The 24,386-nt window shown below is 41.5% G+C and overlaps 1 protein-coding gene across 1 annotated transcript in view; it reads left to right on the forward strand.

The window, feature by feature from the left end:
* The window catches only part of ADAMTSL1 (ADAMTS like 1), a 431,341-nt gene that overhangs the window by 272,475 nt on the left and 134,480 nt on the right, over positions 1-24,386 (forward strand). The window contains exons 17-19 of the mRNA XM_021715583.1: positions 17,255-17,434; positions 22,986-23,139; positions 23,990-24,381. Coding sequence (XP_021571258.1) covers positions 17,255-17,434; positions 22,986-23,139; positions 23,990-24,381 — 726 coding nt within the window. The remainder of the gene's footprint in view (positions 1-17,254; positions 17,435-22,985; positions 23,140-23,989; positions 24,382-24,386) is intronic.

Here is a 24,386-nt window from a genome sequence, read left to right on the forward strand (position 1 = left end):
CTTTTTAAAAAAATATTATCACTTAGCAAAATACAAAGTTAGAAATTCTAAGTCAATTCCAAAGTTCTTTATTTTTCTAATCCTATGAATTCCAAGTCTGGGAATCATTGTTTTAAAGCAGGGGTTGGCAAACTGCAGCCTACAAACTAAATCCAGCTCATAGCCTTTTTTTATGCACATAAAGTTTTATTGGAACATAGCCACACCCATTCTTTTACATATTGTTTACAGCTGCTTTTGTATTACAAGGGCAGAATTGTGTAGTTGTGGCAGAGATCATGTGGCTCATAAAATCTAAAATATATGCCACCTAGCCCTTTACAAAAATGTTTTCCAATTCTGCACCAAAGCATACATTATAATAATAAAAACACCAACTATTTTATCATAATATCCTATCTAAAATTAATATGCATTATCAAGCTTTAGCTAAATAATATTCTTGCATGCCTGTAAAACACACTGGATTTTTTTTTTAATTTTTTTTAATTCTTTTTTTTTAATTATAAAGATGTGGGGTACAATTCAGGGTTAGGTATATAAACGTTGATTATGCAGGTACCCTTGTTGATGAGGTGTGCCCCTCCCTTCCCTGGTAGTTTCCCTCAACTGCCAATCCCATCCCCTTCCCTGGCAGTTTCCCACTCCTGCCAATCCCTTTCTTATAGTATTATAATAATTGATCCAGGTCCGCTTATGAGTGAGAACATATGGTACTCTGTTCTTTGTTTCTGTGATACATCACTGAGTATGATCGACTCTAAATCCATCCAAGTTACTGCAAAGTTCGTATGTTTGTCCTTCTTTATGGTTGCATAATATTCCATTGTGTATATGTACCACATTTTTTAAATCCAGTCCAGTTTCAATGGTTCCATGTTTTTGCTATTGAAAACACACAGGGTTTTGGATTGACTGATTGAATAAGATCTTATTTTGCAAGTTGCTCCCCATTAGGACATCCGATATAGCTATAAAGCGATAACAAAGGTCACCAAAATAAACCTGGAAGGTGGAAGGGACATACACTCCCTTTTTACTGAGATAGCTTTTTACTCTCAAAAGTGGCCCACTTTGGATGATAAGTGATACAGTCATTGAATGAGGGGGAGAGAGGATGGCAGCTCCATACCCTTGGCTTCTGCTGGTGGGGAGCTGTCATTTCCAGGCAGCCAAGTGTCCTCCTCTATGTTTTTGGCTGAGCTCTTTCCTTCTCCCCGCCTGTCTTGGAGCTGTGGTGTAGTAAAGCACCCAAAGAATCAGATAGTAATGAGTGTGCAAAATACTAAAGGACAAAGCATCTGGTAACAGACATTGACTATAGATTTTCTTCTAGAGCTTAAATGTACATGGCTAAATTCATGAATTCTGTGCTACTGTGGATGGTTCATGGAAATTAATATGTAATATATTTGGAAAGCACACCTAACTGAAGTTAGTTCTCATAACAAGTCAGTGAAAGTAGGCTTTATTATCCTCATTTTAGGTCCAAAGAAACTGAGGCTCACACAGCTAGCAAATTTAGGGTTGGTCATTAACCCAATCTTACGTGACCCTTTCCACTGTACCAAATCCCATCGTTATATGGTTGAAAGAGCTCTCAGAGATTAAATATGAACATCCTTATTTTACAGATGATGTGACTGTGCCCTAGATATAGCTTTGCTCAGGATCTTAAAGCCTGGACCAGAAATCAGGTCTACTGATTTTTAGTGCGTTTATACTAATTTATCTCTAATTGTGACCTTAAACTGCACCAAAAACCCATGCCAATCCTAATAAAAAGTGAGAAATAATCTCAAATCAACCTCCACTGTTGAAACTAAGTCCCTGTATTATTAGTAGCTTGTGTTACTATTAGGTACATAGTAAGTGATGGATGAAATGTTTACTGAATGATGAAATGAATAGATCAAGAATACCTCCCCACAGGCCCTGGAAAATGCTGGCTGGATATCTTGCTGACATGCCTTTTTATGGTTATAGGTCATAATATTGTCCAAGCCAAAAAATTCAGTGTAACACCCACCTCTTCTCAATAGCCACACATGCTGCTAAATAACTACATCGACCATGATGCTTTTTCAGTTTTGAGAGCACAGTCACACACATGACCGTTTTTTGGTCAATTGTCACCACACCTACACACCCAGTATGTCCCTATCTGAAACAGTGGCTTTCCAAAGAGTCACTTATTTTTCCAATTTCCATCTACTGTGGACCGGTGAAGAAATAAATTTATTTTGAAAGCTGTTTCTATTTCCTTCTGTTAGGGAGAGAAGCCTTTGAGGTTGAGTCAGGTTTAAGTCCGTTTTTCAGGTCAGGAAACTGATAGTAAACAGCTTTTTGAAGTTCTTCCAATAAGTCAATGACTTCCTTTTTAACAGGACCTTTAAAAAGTATCTGCATTCATACCTAATCCATAATAATTGTGAAAAATAGTCAAACAAAACAAGAAATAAAGAACAGAGATAGTAAAAGTCACCAATAATTCTACCCTCCAGAGAAAGCTCTTATTGAGAGTTTGATGCATGGGGTCTGTTTTAAGAATCTTTGCTCACTTTTAGGAATCTCTCTAAACTTGGAGAAAACAATAAATTATTCATTCTACATTATTTACTAGAATTCCTACCTCTTGAGTTAAGCTTTGTTGGAAAAAATTAGCTATTATTGACTGATTCTTTTTTTTTTTTGACTGCTTTTTAAACACAGCCGATGTTTATGCTAAATGGTGGTCTAAGTCAAAAGTGACTTCAGGTGTCCCTAGCTAGTTGGCTGTGGTCTTAGGACACCGCTTAGTGAGGACAACAGCTGTCAACAGTTGCTTGGTTAAGCCCTCTGATTCCTCAGCAGTCCTCGTTGCCACTAGGGAACCTGGTGTGCACTCAAGCAGTCTTTTCCATTTAGCTTGCAAGGATCTACCAGGGAATAATGCTGAGGTCTCTTACCCATCAACACCCAGCCTATAACCTTTTTTCTTATGAAAGAAACAGAGATGGGAGCATCAAATGCTTCATTAAAAAAATACAGATAACAACCTGATAGACATTGCCTATGTCAAGGAAGGCTTTCCTCCTCACTGTTTGAACACAGTGTTACCACTAACCTTATGTATATTTATTTTCCTGGGAAGGAAAAAAAAAAAGCATAAATTACATAAATTTTATCTGCCAGATAGGAAAGCAACCTCCTTTGATCTTTGTAGAGCATTTGTGTGACAAATGGCAAATAGCTAATATTTACAGATTCTGCTGATCTGGAGGGAACCTAGCATGGAGGCCAAGTATTTATGTTAAAGTTTTGTTTTAGAAACAATTAAGCAGAAATTAACCCAGAAATCCAACTCTAGCTTTGGTGGTTATGGGTGGGCACCTTTATTTCAGTTCTGTCTCTTAATACTCTGTTCCTTAGTTTTTAACCTCTGGTCTTTGTGAAGGATTCACATTTATCTAATTTATCTTTATCAATATAGCTTCAATATCTTGATTGTTTGTATTTAGATGACTCTTGAACACTTATATTTTTTGTGTGCATTAGTTCCCTGCATCTTCTCTAATTTATTAAATACACACACACACACACACACACACACTCATAATTGTCATTGTCATCATCATTATCTTTGGGGTTGTTATAAATGACTCATGAGAAACCTCACAAGGGATCACATCACACTAGTGAGTTACCACACCATGACTGCGAAGCATTGTTAATAGACAATTTCGTCGGAAATGCGTTGATCAAGCCTGGGTTGTTAGAATCTTTTCAATGACTCTCCGTAGCCATATACTAAAGCCAGTATGTGAGTTTATTTATTTATCTATTTTCTGAGTCGGATTCTCACTCCATCACCCAGGCTGGAGTGCAGTGGCACGCTCACGGCCACCGCAGCCTCGCCTGCTACCGGGCCCAGGTGATCCTTCCGCTTCACTCCTCCAAGTAGCTGGAGTCACAGGCATGTGCCACCATGCCCGGCTAAGTTTCCCTCCCATCTGCCTGTCACGGCCCAGCGGAAACCCTCTTTCTTCTGCTATGATTCCTCTACCGTCCTTCCACACAGAAGTCACATAGTACTGAGGAACAGGATGACTCATTTAACAATCAAATGCCTTATCTGGACAGGCGCTTTCTCCTGACTTCTAAGTTAGACCATCAGGTCAAAGAAGGCAGAGACCAAATCTTAAGTAAGACTCCATAACACCCATGCACATCTGTAAAGCATAGAGTTTGGTGCTGGAAAAGTATGTGCCCAGTCTGCTAGACTCGTTTATTGAGCAATTGCTACATTTCAGAAGCTGCTTTTTTGTTGTTTAAATAAGTGTAGCACTTACTCTATATCAAGCACAGCTCTAGACGCTTTTTTACCTCACTGAATCTTCACTATCCTTTATGGTAATTACTAATATTATCCCCAATTTACAGATGCAGAACCTGAAGAACTGTGAGTTAACAAAAATTGAAACCTCATGCACTTGAATTCATTCTGCAACTCTTAATTTTCTCTTCTGATCCTCACAGCAGCCTCGAGAGGAAAGAGAGCTCCGAGGAGTTGTGCTTGCCCCAAGTCACTTGGCTGGCAAAGGGAAAAGGGGCTTGTGATCTTCAACCCCATTCTCTTTTCCTCTACGCAAAGCAACTTTCTCGAGACTTCTTTACTGTTTGCTCTAAAGTAGTAAATCGTGAGGAAATCTGATAACAGTCCTAAAATCAGCAGTTTTATATAAAACTCAGCATTTGTTGCCTCTAACCTAGACAGTTTACCCTGTGTATTAGGTTCCTTTTGCTGCTGTCACAAATTACCACAGATGTGGTGGCTTCAAACAACACAGATTCACTGTCTTACAGCTCTGGAGATCAGAAGCCCAAAATCGGTGTCACTGGACTAAAATCAAGGTGTTAGCAGGCCTGCGCTCCTTCTGGATTAAGGGGAGGATCTGTTATTTTGCTAATTTTCCTTCCTCTCTCTCTCTGCTGTGGCCCTCCTCCCACACTCGCTCTTATCAGAACCATTATGACCACATCAAGCTTACCTGGATAATCCAGGATCATTTCCGCCCCCTCAGGAGCCCTATCTTAATCACATTAGCAGAGATCCCTTTGCTGTGTAAGGTAATATGCTCACAGGTTCCAGGGATGAAGACGTAGGTTTCTTTGGGGGCCATTGTTCAGCCTATACAATCTGCTGTCCTGTGGGCGGAGCACTTAGTCTCTACTAGCACAAGTCCTTGAGGTTGAAAATTTGTCCCCTTCTGCCTCCTCACCTCTATCGATGAGCATTGTATGCATCAGTATTCCTCCATTTGTTTTTATGAGGAATAAAAAGAAAAATTTAAAGGTGCTGAAGGGTTAAAGTGAAGTGGATTAGTCCACTCTGAAACATAATTTATATTTCATAAATGTATTCCATATTTATATTTCAGTAGATTTATATTGAGTGTGTTTTACGGCCAAGATTGTGTCCACCCAATTGTGCATACATATTGCACACAAATTTTTTTCTGTGCAGAGACAGAAACAATCACCACAATCCCTACAGCCCCCTTTGCTTAAAATGGTGATTATGTTGCTGTTTCCCTATAAACGTTTTTTGTTATCAGGGTTACAAATCAAAACGCCTGTAGTTTAGCTTTGTAAAATGGCATACGAGACAGAAGTCTCTGTTGGTAAATAAGGAAGAGAAAGGGAGAACTTTAATGACAACTATAAATGCTTGAGAATTTACATTTTCATTTTCTAGATTTAAATGCACACACACATACACATACACGCAAGCACAGAAAAGGATACCTTTTGTTTAAATTAAAGGGCTGACTTCTGGCAGAAAGAATCATTAAAGAAATCAATTTTGTTGTAGTCCAGTGGCTAAAATATAAATCCACGTAAAATAGAGGCTATATTTATTTAAAATATAATCTAAATATTTTAAATAAATAGGAAGAAAAAACAATTAGGACATTTATCTCACTTTTAATAGTGTATTTCATAAGGAGACACTTGATCCTATCTTTAGAAGCAACAATAAACATAGCAAAATAAATCAAAAGTCAGATTTCATATGTGGATTATTTTGTTTTTATTTATTAGCAGAAAGCTCTTTGGCATAAGTGCTCTGAATTTTGGTGGGATGCAGCCCCACTCTCCACATCATATTAGATCTAAAGGTACACCATACACCCATATATCCAAGAAAGCTTAATTGCCTGCAGGTTCGAGACCTGCCTGGGCAGCAAGACCTCATCTCTACAATAAATCAAAAAATCAGCCGGGCGTCTTTTTTACCGGTAGCGCATGCCTGTAATTCCGGTTACTTGGAAGGCTGAGGTGGAAGGATCGTCAGAGCCCAGCAGGCCAAGGCTGCAGTGGTCGGGAGCGGCCACTGCACTCCAGTCTGGGCGACTGAGTGAGACTCCAACTCAAAAAAAAAAGAAAGTTTAATTGAGACTATATGATCAAGGTCGTTCTGATCCACAAAATGATTGGGGCAAAACTCCTATACTCATCTTAGTAATTCTATTTAGCAAATGAGATTTCAGTTCTCCTTTTTCCTTATTTCTCTAATTCAGTTTGGCTCAGTTGTGACCTCTGTTATGTACCAAACACAACCTCCAACTGCCTTTGAGACCCCCCAGTCTCACCCATTACTGCGTTACCTCCAACTCCAAAGGTCTAACAGGAAGCTTAATACACACCTGTCAGCCACCCCTTGCCCAGTAAACCTGGTCTCTCTTCATTGATCTTTATCGTATGGGTAACACTACCCTCTATCCTGCTCCCTGTCTAAAAACTTGAGCCACTTAGCCTCATGTGTCCTTCACACTGAGTCAACACCCATACCCTGCTGAGTCCACATCCTATATCTCCCTGCCACCCTCTTCCTTCTAATCCTTCTCCCACTGCCTTGGCTCAGATCCTCACAATCAACTAACCAATTTATTACAAACAGCCTTTTGTTGGAATTCCCTGTGTCATCTTGTCTAACTCTTACTCTGTATTTCCCAACCTGATGTTGATGGTTCCTTACTACTGTTCTCTCTCTCTCTCTCTCTCTCTCTCTTCCTCCCTCTCCCTCCGTCTCCCTCCCTCTCCCTCCCTCTTCCTCTCTCTCCCTCCCTCTCCCTCCCTCTCCTCTCTTCTCTTCTGTCTTGAGCTCTTAAAATATTGATATGCACTGAGCACCTCCAAATAGGGGTATGGTACGCAGTGTTATATAGACTTATTTGACCAGGAAACCTTTCTCCATGGCATATCTATTAATACCTTACTAAGCAGTATTCTTTTCTTTGGAACCCATTGACCTATACTGCCTGAGTCATTTTCTACAAATTAGATCATGTTACCCCTTGCTTTTAAACTCCTATTGGTACCTCATGGATTTTTTTATTTCAGGGTTTTGTTGATGTCGTCGCTGTTTTGAGTCAGCATCTCACTGTGTTTCTCAGGCTTGGACTGCAGTGGCACCATCATGACTCAACACAGCCTCGAATTCCCTGTGCTCAGGTGATCCTTCTGCTTCCTGAGTAGTTGGGACTATAGGCATGTGACACCACACCCAGCTAAATTTTTTTTATTTTTTTAGAGATGAGGTCTTGCTATGTTGCCTAGGTTGGTTTTGAACTCCTGGGCTCAAGCAATGCTCCCGCCTTGGCCTCCAAAAGAGCTGGGATTACAGGTGTGAACCTGGCTGATTTCAATGTTTTAAGATTACATCCCAAGGCCTGTCATGATACGCCCCTCATCTGACGTTGCCTCCGTCTCATTTTCCATCCCTTCTCATGAACCCCATGCTGTACCATCTCGGGACTGCTCTGTCTGAACATGTCCTAGGAGGGCAGGCACAATCGGACTCTGCCAACACTCCTCACCTCCCTGGACAACTGCTCATATGTCATCTCCTCTGAAGAGCCTCCCTCAACTTTTCCATAAAGATTTCACTGCACCCTGTTGTATTCCCTCTTTTGTAAAAGCGATCACATTTTATGGTAAATTTTTCTCCCTTACTGAACTGCAAATACCTAGGCTTAGTAACCTTTTTTTTTTTTTATTCATCTTAAATCCTCAGCACCTAATATGGTGCCTGGAACACAATGGGTCCTCCATCAGTATCTGATGAAAGAATGAATGACTGAATGAAGAAATGAGTGAAGTGAGTTAGAAGCTGCAAGCAGAGTACGTTGTGTTAAAACTGGAAAGTTTTAACACAAAACATAAATGTCACTTTGTACTGGGTTCAATAATATGAGTGAAGGACCAAGGAAATAAACTCAACTCTCAGCAGATGAAATCACTAAAGATGACACCAGAAGTGTCGATACAAGCAGAATTTATTAATATGCTGCTCATGGGAAAATCTTTAACAATACAGGCCACATGGGCCATTGCATTTTTTGTGTAGAAACATAATCTTTCAGTGTTTTTCTTATTGTATATTTATTTTCTTATAAAAGTAATGGACCCATGGCCTTATGTCATGAAACACATATCATAGCTAATATAAGCAATATAAATCCTATTTTTATTATTTACTTTGTTTATTGCGTGTATTTAAAGATAATGCTGCTTACAGAGATTTACTTCTTCATAACTAGAATTTTATTTTAAATTATGATTCATTTTATTTCATTTTATTATCCAATAAAAGACTTTATCCAATTATATCCAGTAAAATATTTACCTATTAAAATTTTCTTTTATTGCATTTCTCTTGTTCCTTTTAAAACATTTTTGTCTTTGCATCCTGCCTCTCACCTGAGAACCATCAGTCTCACCAAGTAACCTTCGCATGTTCACAAATTTTGGAGCCAAAATTTCATCTTCCACAATTGTGAATAATTTCTAAAAATACTTTTTCATCCCTGTAAACATACTGAGAGAAATCTGAAGACAAAGACAAGTCAAGCATTACAGAGCAAAATCCTGACAAGTTTCTTAGCTCAATGGTCATCCTCCATACCTGGAATGTCAGCATCTCCAGCAGGACACACACCATCGCTGGCTGGGACCCACTGCTGACTTATACAGAAGCAGCTTCTGGCTAATAATAAAACAGCCTGATACAAGGTAGATGATCAGCTCGTCAGCTGGATGGTTGTTTTACATCTTTTAAACATCTGGATTGGGGACTCTTTTGTTCATCCAATCATCAATTCAACAAGCATTTATGGAGTGCACGCTCTTTGCCAGATACTCCACTAGGCGATGGGGAATATAAAGATGAATGCGTTCCCTTTCCTCAAAAGACTCATAATCCCGTGTGCATGCAGAGAGGCAGAGGCAAATGGCAGACACATAAATGATGAGCCCTTATAGAAGAGAGAAGGTACGACTCCAGGTCAGGGTGGGTGGGTGGTGGTTATTCGTCAAAGCACAGAGTGGTGGGAGGACAGAGAAGTAGCCTGTGAGCTGGGCCTTCAAGGATATCTTGGAAGTTTCTGGCTGAACAGAGAGCTGACACATATGGCTCACAAACTGAAAGATATGATCCAAGGGCCTGAGCAGGAAAAGCATCTGTGTGCCCAGGCAAATTGTCCACTGTAGCTGCAGGTACATGGCAGAATGTCAAGGAATGTGGCTGGAAGGCTCTACACACATCAGAGTGTGAGGACCCTGAAGGACATTGTCAGGGCCCTGGACTTTATCTTCTGGACATTGAAAGTCTCCTAAAAGCTTCCTGTATAGATGAGACTTCAGAATGACAGGATGGTTTGTTTGTTTACTTTTCTTGCAGCTGTTCTGTCATTGTTACAGATTTACATATAGTGTTGGAGGTCTGTTCCTAAAATCAGATCCTGTCTGTAAATTGATAACCCAGCTGTGTTACTTTAAATGAGTGGTCATTCTGTGGTATAATTTTATTATATCTCTACCCTTGAAATAAGACAAATTGTTTTCATCTTCTACTTCCACAATTTAAAAGGGAGAGAAAATGAACCTACATTTTTCCTAACTGATCAACTTGAAACACTAACTGATCAACTTGAATCTGAGAACTGTTCTTTTCAGCTGCTGGTTTATTTTGGGGGCACTTATTCAATTTGAACAGAAGTTCATGTGCCTCAAAAATATTTAGAAAAAGAAATTTTCAGCCATCAGGCATTAAAGATATCGGTACTCCTACAAATCCAACATCACTAGCCGAGTAGCTAAAATGTCAGTCACCAGGTAGCAGAAACTTTGAAAGTGTGTTCTTTATACCTGATTAATTCAATAGGACACATAAGAAATTTGACTGTGAATTATAATAAAAGGATTAAAATAAAAGTAGTTTGATGTCATTTTGAGGTTTAGGGCATAATGATTATATGAACAAGCCATTGTTTTTCTCATAGAAAAAGCACTACATTTTCAACAGTGTAAATATTTATGGATTATATCAAGATATCACATACCTCCAGAGTTTATTATAAAATGTCACTCTCTTACTCAGTGCCCTGACCACTTATTTACTGGAAAACAAGCCAATCATTAATTTTAATAGAAAGAAAAAGAGCATGTGGAAGAAAGAAGACTAAAGATGGATTTATCCAATCCTGGGGTTTCTTATTAAAGATGCAATGATGTATTTACTTACATTCATGGTCTTGCAGATGTTGAACCAGCCCTGCATTCCAGGGATGAAGCCTACTTGGTCATGGTGGATGATTTTTGAGATGTGTCATTGGATCCAACTCTTGTTGAGAATTTTTGCATCCACGTTCATTAGGGATATTGTCCTGTAGTTCTCTTTCTTTGTTGGATCTTTACCTGGTTTGGGTATCTGTGTGATGTTAGCTTCATAAGATGATTTGGGGAGAGTTCCATCTTTCACAACTGCCTGGAATACTTTCAACAAGATTGGTATCAGCTCCTCCTTTTATGTTTTGTAGAATTCTGCTGGAAAGCCATCTGGTCCAGGGTTTTGTGTTTTTTTTTTTTTGAATAGGTATTTTTCTTATGACGGAGTCAATTTCCTGGGTTGTTATTGGTCTATTTAGTGTCTCAGTGTCTTCTTATTTCAACCTTGGGAGGTTGTGTGATATCAGAAAGATCTCCATTTCATTTAGAAGAACAAGAAACAAGCTTGGCATGTTTGAGGAAAAAGCAAAACAACAAAGTGTGGCTAGAACATATAGAAAAAGGGGAGAGTTGTAAAAGATAAGGTCGCATAGATGTACAAGGCTTCTCGTGTTCACTATTGTATATTCACCTAGATAGGACCATGCTTGGTCCAGGATTGGTTTTTAATAAATTGATGTTGAATGAATGAATGAAATTGGAAGGATTTGAGCTAGACAGTCTCTAATTTCCACCAGGTCAGAGACTGAACCACGTAAACCTTGGCAAGACAGGGTTAGAGGAGTTTGGATTTCATTCTAGTTGCAAAGGAAAGTCATTGGAGGGCTTTAAGCATGAAAATTATGGTCTTATTTATGCTTTAAAAACATGATAGCAACCATAAAGAAGGACAAAATTATGAACTTCACAGCAACTTGGATGAACTTAGAGTCTATAGTACTCAGTGATCTATCACAGAAACAAAGAACTGAGTACAACATGTTCTCACTCATAAGCGGACCCTGAACTATTATCATAATACTATAAGAAAGGAATTGGCAGTCGTGGGAAACTGCCAGGGCTTGTGGGGGGGGGGCATGCCTCATCAATAAGGGTACCTGACCTCAAACCAGATGAAGTGGGGACCAAAGTGAGGCCCAAACTTTACCTACACAATGACCATTTGTATACCTAACGGAATTGTACCTCACATCTTTAAAATAAAGTTTTAAAAAAACATGAATATACGTTTGGGTGCCATCTATATCCTGCTAGGACCAAACTGAAAAAGCTAGCAGCTCGATGCCATAGTTTATTCAGACAACTATAATAAAATACCACAGACTGAGTAGCTTATAAACAACAGACATTATTTCTCACAGTTCTGGAGGCTGGGAAATCCAAGATCAGGGTGCTGGCAGATTTCATTCATGAGGGCTCCACCCTTATGATCTAAAAGGCCCTACCTCCTAATTCTATCCCCTTAGAAGTTAGGATTTCAACATATGAATTTGGCAGGGAGACACAAACCTTCAGACCATAGCACTGGGAAACTGGTTAGAAAAGATGATAGTATCCTGATTTATTATTGATTTTGGAGGGATAACTTACTTGTTTTGTAGGTAAATCTCTCACAGTGCTTGCTCAGAGATTGGGTGTTAGGGAAGAGTGGTGAGAAAAAGCAAAAACTCAAGGGCTCTGCCTATGTTTTTGTCCTAGACAGGGCATCATTAAATGAATGGAAAGACTGAGACAGGAGTCGATTTGGGATGAGGTTGGAGGAGCAGTCTCAAAAGTTCCGTTTTCGATAAATGTAAATCAAGATGTCTATTTACATTTAAGTGTACACACAGAGGAAAGGTCAGAGCTTAAAATACAAATTTTTGTTTATCAGCACAAACTTGTTTTTTTCAGACAATTGTGGTTTCAGAATTAAATTCATGGAAGAATCTTAGTAATTCACAGATTGGAAAATATTATGGAGAACACAGTCCCTAAGTCTGGCAAGTCCTTAGGAGTCAGTGATCCACACGGTTAATTATCTAGCTATAAAAGAGTTTTGACGGAAGAATCAACAATAAAACTTTATAACTAATCTGATGATAGCATAACTGATTAGTTTGGAGTGAGAATTTGACAGAAGTAAGAGAAGTTTGAACCTAAAAAAATCATGCAAAAGACCATAAAATCAAATGTAAAACCTTAGTTATCCAAAGTAACAAGAAGGTTATTCTAGGTATGTGGCATTGTTAGCCACGTATTTAAATTTCTCCCAAGTACCAACTTTAATGCCATGCCACAGACATTTATTGAGGGCTTACAGAGGCACTGTTCTGGGCAGACTGGGTACAAAATGAGTTAAATAAGTAAAACATTTTAATAGCTTATTGAATTGCCACTTAATAAGAACTAAAATAAAAATGTGCTTCTCTAAGAAATGCAAAGTCCAGGGAGTCACTGAAATGAGCCACAAAGAAGTCAAAGGTCTGGGCCACTCACTTGAATCATTAACTCTGAGACCATAGAAGTTTTTCCTAAGGCCAAAAGACCACTAGAAAAGCCCTTAGAAGGAACTGTTTGGGTCTGTCATGAGTGGCAGGTGGTCCAGCCTCATGACTTAGCCTAGGAGCTATGTTCAAATGTAGCCTCTCGACTCAGAAATCAAAGAACTTAAAGAGAATAGGTTTCCAGGTTCACCAGAATGTAGATGAACTATTTTAGAATTCCGGTCCCCATCCTGGGTTATGGGCTGGCTCCTGCCAGTCAGGGATGGTCACAAGAATGGAGGCTTAGAACTGAACTGCAAAGCTTCACTTCTCCAGGTGGATGAGAGGAGGAGATGAGGCTCTCAGCCCACTTGGTCCTTATCAAGGTCCTTATCAAGGGTGGGGCAGGAAGCAGCAGTCAGACTACTCTCCATGGGTTCTGCAAGCAGAGAGGAGATGCTACAACCACACAGGAGAAAAGCTGAGTTTGGCTTGTTCTTCAGCTGCGTCCAGAACATAGTATTGCATAGGAGCTCGGTGAATGTTATAGTGAATGGAAATAAACCAATTCTGGCCACTGTGTGGCCTTAGTTGGGTTGCTTTACCTCTCTGAGCCTCAGCTTCTTTTGCTGCAAGTGGGGGTAAGACCGACCACATAAGGTGGCTTCTCCTCTTCTGTTAGCCTTCAGTGGGTAAGTAGTTGATCCCAGCCATAAGAAAATACATTTCTCCCCCTAGGAGACTCAGTAAGTTTGATTTCAAATTTTTTTAAATTTTAAATCCAAAAAAAAAAATTGTTCACTATCATTTTGGATCATTTGAAAGACTTGAGGTTTAAAAGGACTAACTAGACAGTAGATAACTTTTCTGACATCATTATCCACCAGCTCTGTGACCTCAAGTCACTCACAGCTGCAAACAAATGGCATATTTGCTTGAGTGGGGTCCAGGCAACCACTGGCCCTGTGGAGGCCCCTCTGGGTCCCAGATTTTCCTTTCCACATTTATTTTCTTTCCATCAGGAATGGTGAAAGAACATTAGTGTGGAGAAGTGGTTCTCAGCCCTAAATACACAATAGAATTATCTGGGAGAAGATTATCTGAGAAGTCCTTAAAACACACACACACGCGCGCACACACACACACACACACACACACACACACACACACACACACACCTGGGACCCACCTCCCAGAATGTCTAATTTCATGGATCTGAAGTAATTTTTTAAATCTCCCCGGGAAAGGACACCCTATTCAACAAATGGTGCTGGGAAAATTGGATAGCTACATGCAAAAAAATGAAACTTGACCCCTATCTCTCACCATATGCAAAAATTAACTCAAGATGAATTAAAGACTTAAATGTCAGACTTGAAACCATAAGATTTCTAGAAGAAAACTTAGGAAAAACTCTTCTGGACATCGGCCTAGGCGAAGAATGTATGACTAAAACCCCAAACGCAAATGCAACAAAAACAGAAATAAATAAGTGAGACTTAAACTAAAAAGCTTCTACACAGCAAAAAACAAAAAAAAAAGAGTAAAGAGGCAACCTACAGAATAATATATTTGCAAGCTATGCATCTGACAAAGGACTAATATCCAAAATCTACAAAGAATTCAAACAAATCAGCAAGAAAAAAAGCAAATAGCCCCATTAAAAAGTGAGCAAATGACAAGAACACAGATCTCTCAAAAGAACACACAAAAATGACCAACAAACATGTGAAAAAGTGCTCAACATCACTTATCATCAGGGCAATGCAAATTAAAACCACAGTGAGAAGCTACCAGTGAGAATGGCCATTATTTAAAAAATCAAAAACACAATACATGGCGTGGATACAGTGGAAAGGACATGCTCATATACTGTTGGTGGGAGTGTAAATTAGTACAGCCTCTGGCAAGCGGTATGGAGATTTCTCAAGGAACTAAAACTGCATCTACCATTTGATCCAGCAATCCTAATACTAGGTATCTACTCTAAGGAACAGCAATATAAAAAAGACACCCGCATGCACATGTTCATTGCAGCACAATTCACAATTGCAAGGATATGGAATTACCCTAAATGCCTATCAACTGTTCAATGGATAATGAAAATGTGGTATAAATACTGAGGGTGCCAAAAAAAGTGTACACATTTAAGCAATGCTATCTACATATTACTTTTAGTGTCTAGATGCTAATGGTAACCACTTTGAGCACCTCTTGAAATTGCAAAGGCAAATGTGTCTTGTACTGTTCTTTTGTTATCAGTATATATTGAGTATTACAATTTTAATACAGTTTATACAGCTTTTTCCTTTCTTAAAATGTGTATACATTTTTTGGCGCCCTCTGTATGTCATGGAATACTATTCAGCCATAAAAAAAGGAGAGAAATAATGTCTTTTGCAGTGATGTGGATGGAATTGGAGAACATCATCCTAAGTGAAGTAATGCAGGAACAGAAAGCCAAACACCACATGTTCTCACTTACATGTAGGAGCTAAACTAAAGATCTGCAAAGGCATAGAGACGGGTATAACAGACACTGGAGACTCAGAAGGGGGAGGGTGGAAAGGGGAGGAGGGATGAAAAATCACCTGTCAGGTACAATGTGCACAGGTGGGAGTAGTGGGTACACTTAAAGCCCAGACTTCTTTGCCACTATACAATGCAATTATGTCACCAAAAACTATTTGTACCCCCCACTAAAGTTACTGAAATAAAAAAGAAAAATAAGCACAAATAAAATAATAATAAATGAAAACTCTCAGGTGACCTTGACATGCATCCAGGGTTGAGACTGTTGAGTAGAAAGGTGAAATCTGGGCCACAGCAGTGTTCTGTCTGTACCCAAGGACCCTGTTATCACCATCATAACCTTGACTGTGGACAAAAATCCCCATTGCAATTCTGAGTACGACCTACTGAACCACAGGCCACTGTGAGTTCTGAAAGGGGCACCCCTTCAGCAAGCTACCTAAGCCCAGGCCTGACTTCTCAGCAAGTCCAAGGGTGGCAAGTGAAAGATGAGACTATTCCTGAAGAAAACAGAACACCCCCTGAATCAGACAATATCCCCAGAACAGACTAGCCATAGGTTGATGTATCAGTTAGGGTTATATCTGACTGAAAGTGATAGAAAATGCAAGATCACAATGGTTTAAATAAGACAGAAGAGTCTTTCTCACATTAACATGGGCAGTCCTGGGCAGGTATGGTCACGAAGTCAGGCTTCTTTGGTTTTTTTTGCATATCAAAGTCCAAGCTGGACCCTTCCATTTCAAACATCACATTCACATTCTAGCCAGCCAGGAGGAGATAGGGAGGAGAAAAGATGACCCCCCCCCCTTACAGGTACCTAAAAGTATACATAAACCCCTCTGTTTATATTCCATTGGCCAGTACTTGGCCAAATGGCCGTGTCTTCCATCAAGGGAAGTTAGCAGCTATAGTCTTTATGCTGAGAAGTCATGTGCCCAGCTAAAAATTGAGGGCTCTTTTGCTCTGAAAAGGATGGGACAAATATTTGGAAACAGCTAACAGTCTGTGCCTCGGGAGTGTCCTTCCATCTCAAGCAGCTGGATTAAAACCATAAATATTAAGTTACACGTAAACAATATGTTTTATTGGGGCTCCTATGAAAACCACTGACATTAAGCTATTTTTCTTACATCCCAAATTTCAGCAGCTCTGGCTCCCACTGCCCTAAGAACTCATCAATCCTATAAGAAAAGTATTCCAAGGGAGGTCTTCGGAAAACCAGGCCCTAAATCTAATGCCCGTCCAGTATGGTAGAGTGAGTGCCTACACTTAGGGAAAGAGATTGTCTTCCCCGCAAATTAACTTCTCCAGATTTATACTAATGGCAAAAGCTTTCCCTTGTTCGTTCTGGAAGCAGCACAGATTATTTTCACTGGATCGTAAAAATGTTGAACACTTTATTATACTAACCTTTTAAACCAGTTGTCTTGGAAGGCTGCAAATCATACAGCAGGAGGAACTTTCTAAGATTTAAAGGCCCCAGAAATTCCTGGATGCTCCAGTTAAATAGCTGGGATTAAGAGTGAAGGGAATAGATCTTGCTACAAAATTCATTCAAAGAGAGGAAACACAATCATTTGGGTTGATTCCTGTTTTTTCCTCTTGTCTGTTTTTTTGTTGTGTTTTGCTTTTTAATTTTTTCTTTACCAAGCTAAGGTAAGAATTGGTGACCAAACAGACGGCTTTCTTCCTTTCTTCCCCAGTGTTCCAGGACCTGCGGTGGGGGTGTCCAGAAACGTGAGGTTCTCTGCAAGCAGCGCATGGCTGACGGCAGCTTTCTGGAGCTTCCCGAGACCTTCTGCTCAGCCTCGAAACCGGCCTCTCAGCAAGCCTGCAAGAAAGATGACTGCCCCAGCGAGTGGCTTCTCTCGGAGTGGACAGAGGTGTGTATGTTCCTCAGAAGGAAAGAATTTAAAAGGCCTAAGTAGGAAAGGAAGGCATCCCAGATATAGACACAGAAAAGGCAAGAAGAGAACAAAACAAGCCTAACATTGTGGAACAGTATTCTTATAACCATTTATGCCACAGTGTGTTACTAGCTTTTAACCAGGTTGCAGGGACCTGAATTACACAGCCCAACACTCAGAAGCTTGGAATCACAAACGTGTTCCTTGTGAAACAAAACCAGGCCTCCTTGGTGTTGTGTTGGCCAGGATTCTTTTCAGAACATGAGATTCTTCTCCCTCTATCTCCATACCACTCACTCCTCCCAACCTCCCTGCAACTCCTACTCCCAGATGTTTCTAACCTTTACTCAAGAAGGGCAAAACCTCTCTAGTTCTTCTCTTCCAAGTGACTGGACAACAAAGGACATGATTTATGAGGAAAAGAAGGCCAAGGAAGCCCTGCCTCCTTATTGTTAGTTTCCTGGCTCTAAAACCTCCCAGCAAGAGAATTTGATTTCCCTGTTGTCCTGCATTTGGGGAAGGGATTGCATCAGCAGTCACCATTCCCGACTCTACCTGAAAAGTGAGGGATATTCCTCCAGCTAATCTATCTTTGGACATAATTCCTATTCTAACACTCACATAAATTAATTCACTGACACCCAGCTTCAACTCACTTGTTTCCCTACCGCTTTTTGGAGTTACATTTTACTTCCTCAGCTCCAGAGGCCTATGTGTCTTCCATAGAGAAGTCCCCCCAAAATAACTGCTTCACAAGCAGAGTTAGCCAAGAACAGAATAATTAGATCCGAAGTGAAAATTTCTGTGTCAGAACCAGATTCAGGATCTTCCTTTTTTTTACAACTTGCATTTAAACATTTGATCAGTCTTCCTGACATCGTCTTTTTTGTCTAACCAGATGCTGCTGATTGAAATGCATCATGGAGACACTTGCTTACAGAGGGCAAAGCTGCCTGTGACGATTAAGATGCTAGCTCTTTTAGCAAAGGTTTTTCGAGTTCATGCCCCATATATTTTCGACCCATATAGAATTCCACCAGATGGCACCTTCAAAGGGCATTGCAGTTGAGTTCACCCACGTTGCTATAGGCTTTATCATTTTACACTAAAACTGCCTCTTGTGATATCTCACCCCAAATATCTCAGAACATTTGGGGAATTATTGTTTTTTCATATTTTAGGGAAAAAAAGTTGAAAGAATTAAAAGTGCATAGAATGAGTATGTGCATATTCAAGTGTGTGTGTGTGTGTGTGTGTGTGTGTGTGTGTGTGTGTACACAGCACATTCATTAGTGAGATTTTTTTTCCATGGGCATGTTGATTTGGCAGTATGGCATTATATATGAAAAACCATAACAAGACAGCAGTGCAGGAAAGAGCACAGATGTGTTTAAGTGGCTCTGGCTGAAAACATCCTCCCAGGGGAGTATTGCAAAAGGACCTACTCCCTAAGTCTGTCAGGTGATAGTCGGTCATGGGTGGGCTGCTGAGGAAGGGACTTGTGTGTATTATAATTGTTCTCCCATATTCCCGGAGTTTGTGGCCTCTGGAGCATATGGGACACAGAGGATTCAGAAAAAGTTCTTTTCTGTCTGCAGATTTGATGGAGGGCCCTTGAGATTAGGGACTAGAAAAGAGACTACTCAACTGAGTCCCGTCAATACCATTAAGTAAAGTAGGCCTTCGGAACAGTATCATGTACAGCTGAGAGTTCAGGCTCAAAGACAGGCAAGCGTAGGCTCGAATCCTGACTCTGCCACTTACTGGCTGTATAACCCTGGGCTAATGATTTAACCTTTCTAGGCCTTAGGTTGCTTATCTGTAAAATGGAGACATAATAGCATCCACCATATAGATGGGAAGCTTAAATTAAATATATTTAATATAGATGCATGCAAAGTACTTTGTGCCTAGTAAAAGCTAAGCCTATGATCCTGTTCTATTCTTGTTCCCTGTCATGAGACGGAAAGGAAATCAAAGAAAGTACCCACCTTGACTGAATATTAAATTTTTTGTTGTTGTTGGTGGTGGTGGTGGTGGTGCGTGCGTGCCTGCAGTTCCAGCGACTTGGGAGGCTGAGGCTAAATATTTTTAACTCATATTTTTATGGACGTTCCTCCCTCCCCCCCAACAATACAAAAGAAATTAAAGTCAGAGTAGTCAGTTTTAGAGCCAGAAGGAGCTTGAAAGATCCTGTAGTTTAATTACTTTAAAAAAAAAATTAAGACCACAGGAAGCACTCACCTTGACTGCCTGGACCTGGGGCCACTGCCTAGGTCTCCCACAGGCTTTCCTGGTCTTCCTAGGAAGAGGAAGATTACATTTTGGGAGCCAGGACTCGTTAGCCCTTATCCAAGAAATGTTACTAGGTTCTGAACTATGTGGGTTGATGAATGGAAATTGTAAGCACTGGGGAGAGACTGAGAATGGCAGGAGGTTATCGCCGAATCACTGGGATTAAATTCAAACCAGTGCCAGGTTGAAGTGCTTCTGGAGGTGTACACAAAGCCTCTACGTTGCCTCTGTCATCCTGACAACCATTCCCCTGGCCCTCCGGCTGAGATAAGACTAAAGATGTGCATTCCACACGCCCTCCCAAGACTCCCCTTGGAGAAAGGAAGACCGAGATGATCTATGGGTATTTTTCATCCTCGGCTATCTGGGCTCAATCTTCTAGTTACTGCACAGAATCCCGTAGAGACAGAATTAAGCCAAAGCTTTAGACATTTCAAATAAAATTACTTGCAGATTCTATTCTGGAAGTAAGACCTCGCAAAAGACCATACTTCTTTAAAAAGCAATTCTTCAATCTCCTGAAAGAGTTGGATATTAAATATTTTAAATCATATTTTTATGGAAGTTCCTCCCTCCCCCCCCAAAAAAATAAAATTAAAATCAGAGTAGTCCATTTTAGAGCCAGAAGGAGCTCAAAAGATTCTATAGTTTAATTGCTTCTTTAAAAAATTAAGGCCACAGATATCTTTATCAAATGAAATGTGGCTGTGCCAAACATCTAAAACGGATCGAATCAGAGATATTTTGTTTAACTGATCTCCAGTGGTTGGGTCTTCCTGTCACCCAAGAAGACCCTGAATCACCTCCTCAACATTGTCGTGGAACACAGTTTGAAAATCCCTTAGCTTCCCTCATCCAGAAATGCGGAACTGAAGAAATAACTAGACTTGGCCAAAGTCATAACCCGGTCTTCTGGCCTGTAGTCGAACTACCTTTTTATGTTCCTACTTAGCAGCCTAAAATGACTGTGCTTTAACATTTTTCAGGTTTCTTACCCCCTCCCCACAGGATCTTTGGATTTGGTGCTGGTGATTTACAATCCGCGATGGATGGAATCTGGAACCTCCAACTGTCAGGCAATAAAAGCAGTGGGTTCAATTCTCATCCCCATCTTTTGCATCTTACATTTCTTTCAGGGTGGATTATATCCCTGCACGTCACACGGAAGAGTGTCATTTCAATGTGTTGGCATATAAAACTTGAAAATATGAGATAATTTGGGTTTTTTTTAACATGCGTCTTTCAAGTTAGCATGGCACACTGCCATGACCCTAGTTCAGGCCTTTATCATCTCAAGCCTGGACTACTGCGGCAGTGTCCTTCACTGACGTCCCTGCCTCCCATTCATCTCCTACGCCCATCCCTTCCATACACTGTTGCCAGATTAACCTTCTCAAAACACCTCTTTCATCATGTCAGTCCCCTCTTCAGCAGCTTCCCATTACCTGTGGACCATTTCCAAACCTCCTGTCTTAAAGCTAAAGGTCTCCAAAGTCTGGCCCCGAACTCCCTCTCCAGCTCCTAACACGCTGGACGCAGGCCCTCTGTCTAGTTAAACTGGTTTAGTTCTGCCCCCAAGTCCATTTCTGGACTTCCATACTGAACACTTCTATCTTCGTTCTGGAAATTTCTCTGCCTCCCATCTTATCCTTGTTTCTCTACATCCACCCAGCTCCACCCGTCTTCAAGTCCTAGGTGAGGAAATCCCTAGTGTACCATAAGCATTCAATAATTGTTAGCATCATTTTATGATACTTGTCTTCCAATTTTATATTTTTTGCTAAATTTTGCATTACTGTTTAATTCTGTAGACAGCTTTATTGAGGTATACATTACACATTATAAACTCCAACCTATCATGTTTTTAAGGTCTATCCATGTTGTAGCACATACAAAAACTCCATCATTCCTTCTTATGGCTAAATAATATCCCCTCATGCAGATATACCATATTTTTTTATTCATTCACCAACTGATGGGCACTGGGTTGTTTCTGCTTTGTGACTATTATAAATAATGCTGCTATGAACATCCACATACAAGTCTTTGTGTGGATGTATGTTTTTGTTTTTCTTGTGTAGATACCTAGGAATTAAATTGCTGGGTCATATGGTAAATTTATGTTTAACTTTTTAAGAAATTATCTAAGGGGAGCTGTTTCCTATGGGGGCTGTATCATTTTACATTCCCATCAGCAATAAATGAGACTCCTAGTTTTTTCACAACCTCACCAGCACTTGTTATTGTCTGTCTCTTTAGTTACGGCCATTCTAGTGGATACGAGGTGGTACCTCATTGTGATTTTGACTTATATTTTCCTACTATACTATTTCAGTTTAACAATGCATTTGTATTTTTCCCCTCACCTGAATGACAATTGCTTGAGGTGAGGAACTATCTTGCATATCTTTTCTTCATAATATCTAGAACCTCAGGCCAGGCATGGTAGCCCCCCGCCAGTAATCCCAGCACTTTGGGAAGCTGAGGCAAGAGGATTGCCTGAGCCCAGGGATTTGAGATCAGCCTGGGCAATTTGGTGAGACTGTGTCTCTAACAAATCAAGAAAAATTAGTCGGGCGTGGTGGTACATGGCTACAGTTCCAGCTACTTGGAAGGCTGGGGTAGAAGGATCACCTGAGCCTCACAGGTCGAGGCTTCTGTGGCCATGAGCATACCACTGCACTCCATCTGGGCAACAGAGTGAGACTCCGACTCAAAAAAAACCAAAAACAATATCTAGCACTTCAAAACAGTGCTACTTAATGCTTGACTTTAACAATATCATTTATTCATGAAAGAGAAATGAATTAGGAATTAGTATTGTCATTTTGTGTATGGTATTTAATATACATTGTCTCAATTCCCAGGCTTGCAAAATAAGCATAACAAGTGGAAACAGAGAGTTTAAATAATTTGCCAACTAGAGAAACTCTGAGCTGGGATCTGAACACAGCACTCTATAACCGTAAAAAAAAAATCTAGACCATCTAAGTGAAAACAGGTAAAATATCAACAGGAGACCTCAAAGAAAATCTGAGGGTTCAATGTGGCTGCAGGATGAGCTTGTCTTCCACGTTATCACATCATAATCAGTCTCTCTCTCTGTCTCTCTCGGTGTCTGCTGCTTTTCTCCTATTTACAGAAAGTTCGATGAGTTTGAGAGTCCGTTTTAAAAACTCGCTAGGCTCTCGTTCCCTGAACGTGCACGCATTTGTTCTTTCTTCCCCACCAGTGTTCCACGAGCTGCGGCGAGGGCACCCAGACGCGGAGCGCTATTTGCCGGAAGGTGCTGAAGACAGGAATCTCGACTGTCGTCAATTCCACCCTGTGCCCGCCCCTGCCTTTCTCTTCTTCCATCAGGCCCTGCATGCTGGCAACCTGCGCACGTGAGTATGTCAGGGCTCGGGGGATGGGACGAAGCCCACACGGCAGCAGCCATAGCCACCACACTGCGGCTTTCCCCAACACCAAGGCTGGCAGGAGACGGTGGGATACTGAACCCCGTGGAGGGCCGCGGGCGGGAGGGCTCAGCTGGAGACGGAAAAGGAATCCTAATTACACCAGGCCAGGCTGAATTCTCTTCTCCCCTGGAAAAACAGTTTGCAGGGGCTAGAGCAAAGTTCACTCGCTGGCATACTGGGATCTGGAGGCAGCACACCACTAGTGAATCGAATGTTATCCACTCTGGGGTTTTAAACCCCGCTAAACAGATTTGTTCTGTGCGGCATTAATCCTTCGAGCTGTAACACTTCTGGGCTCTCCTCACTGTGTACTTCAGGGCTCTGGTGGCTTGCAGGAACCCAGAGGTAACCATTTAAAGGAGGACATTCTCCTTCTCTTGGTCCTCTGCCTCATTTTATGATGCTGGCTTCTTTTTTGAAATGCGTTTAATGAGAGGAGCTGCCTTTCCGCTGGGCTCCAGCAAGAACCCTGCATCTCACCTTCTGGGGGCAGAAGGACCCAGCAGGGTGGGAGTGGGCTGTCCACCGCACTCATAGCCCTCCAGTCTGGATCGCACGGGCGGCGTGATGGTCCGCAGCTGGGAGCCAGGCCCTCCCGTCTGTCCCAGGCGGGAAAGCGGGGCCCTGGCCAAAACGAACCCCGCAGAGCCTTTCCCTCTTGTTCCTCGCCCCCACCTCTCCTGGCCCCTTCCTGCTCCCGCCTCCCGTGGCCACATCTCACTGGACTCACGGGACTCTCGCCTCCCCCCCCGCCCCCCGCCTCCCCTCGCCCCAGGGCCCGGGCGGCCGTCCACCAAGCACAGCCCCCACATCGCGGCCGCGCGCAAGGTCTACATCCAGACCCGCAGGCAGAGGAAGCTGCACTTCGTGGTGGGGGGGTCCGCCTACCTGCTCCCCAAGACGGCGGTGGTGCTGCGCTGCCCCGCGCGCAGGTTCCGCAAGCAGCTCATCACCTGGGAGAAGGACGGCCGGCACCTGGCCAGCTCCGCCCACGTCACCGTGGCCCCCTTCGGCTACCTGAAGATCCACCGCCTCCAGCCCTCGGACGCCGGCGTCTACACCTGCTCGGCGGGGCCCGCGCGCGAGCAGTTCGTCATCAAGCTCCTCGCGGGCGGCCGCAAGCTGGGGGCGCGGCCCTTGAGCCCCAGGAGCGGCGAGGAGGCCCCCGCGGG

The sequence above is a fragment of the Carlito syrichta genome, unplaced genomic scaffold, assembly GCF_000164805.1.
Source record: "Carlito syrichta isolate Samal-C Ts95f unplaced genomic scaffold, Tarsius_syrichta-2.0.1 Scaffold307203, whole genome shotgun sequence".
NCBI lineage: Eukaryota > Metazoa > Chordata > Mammalia > Primates > Tarsiidae > Carlito > Carlito syrichta.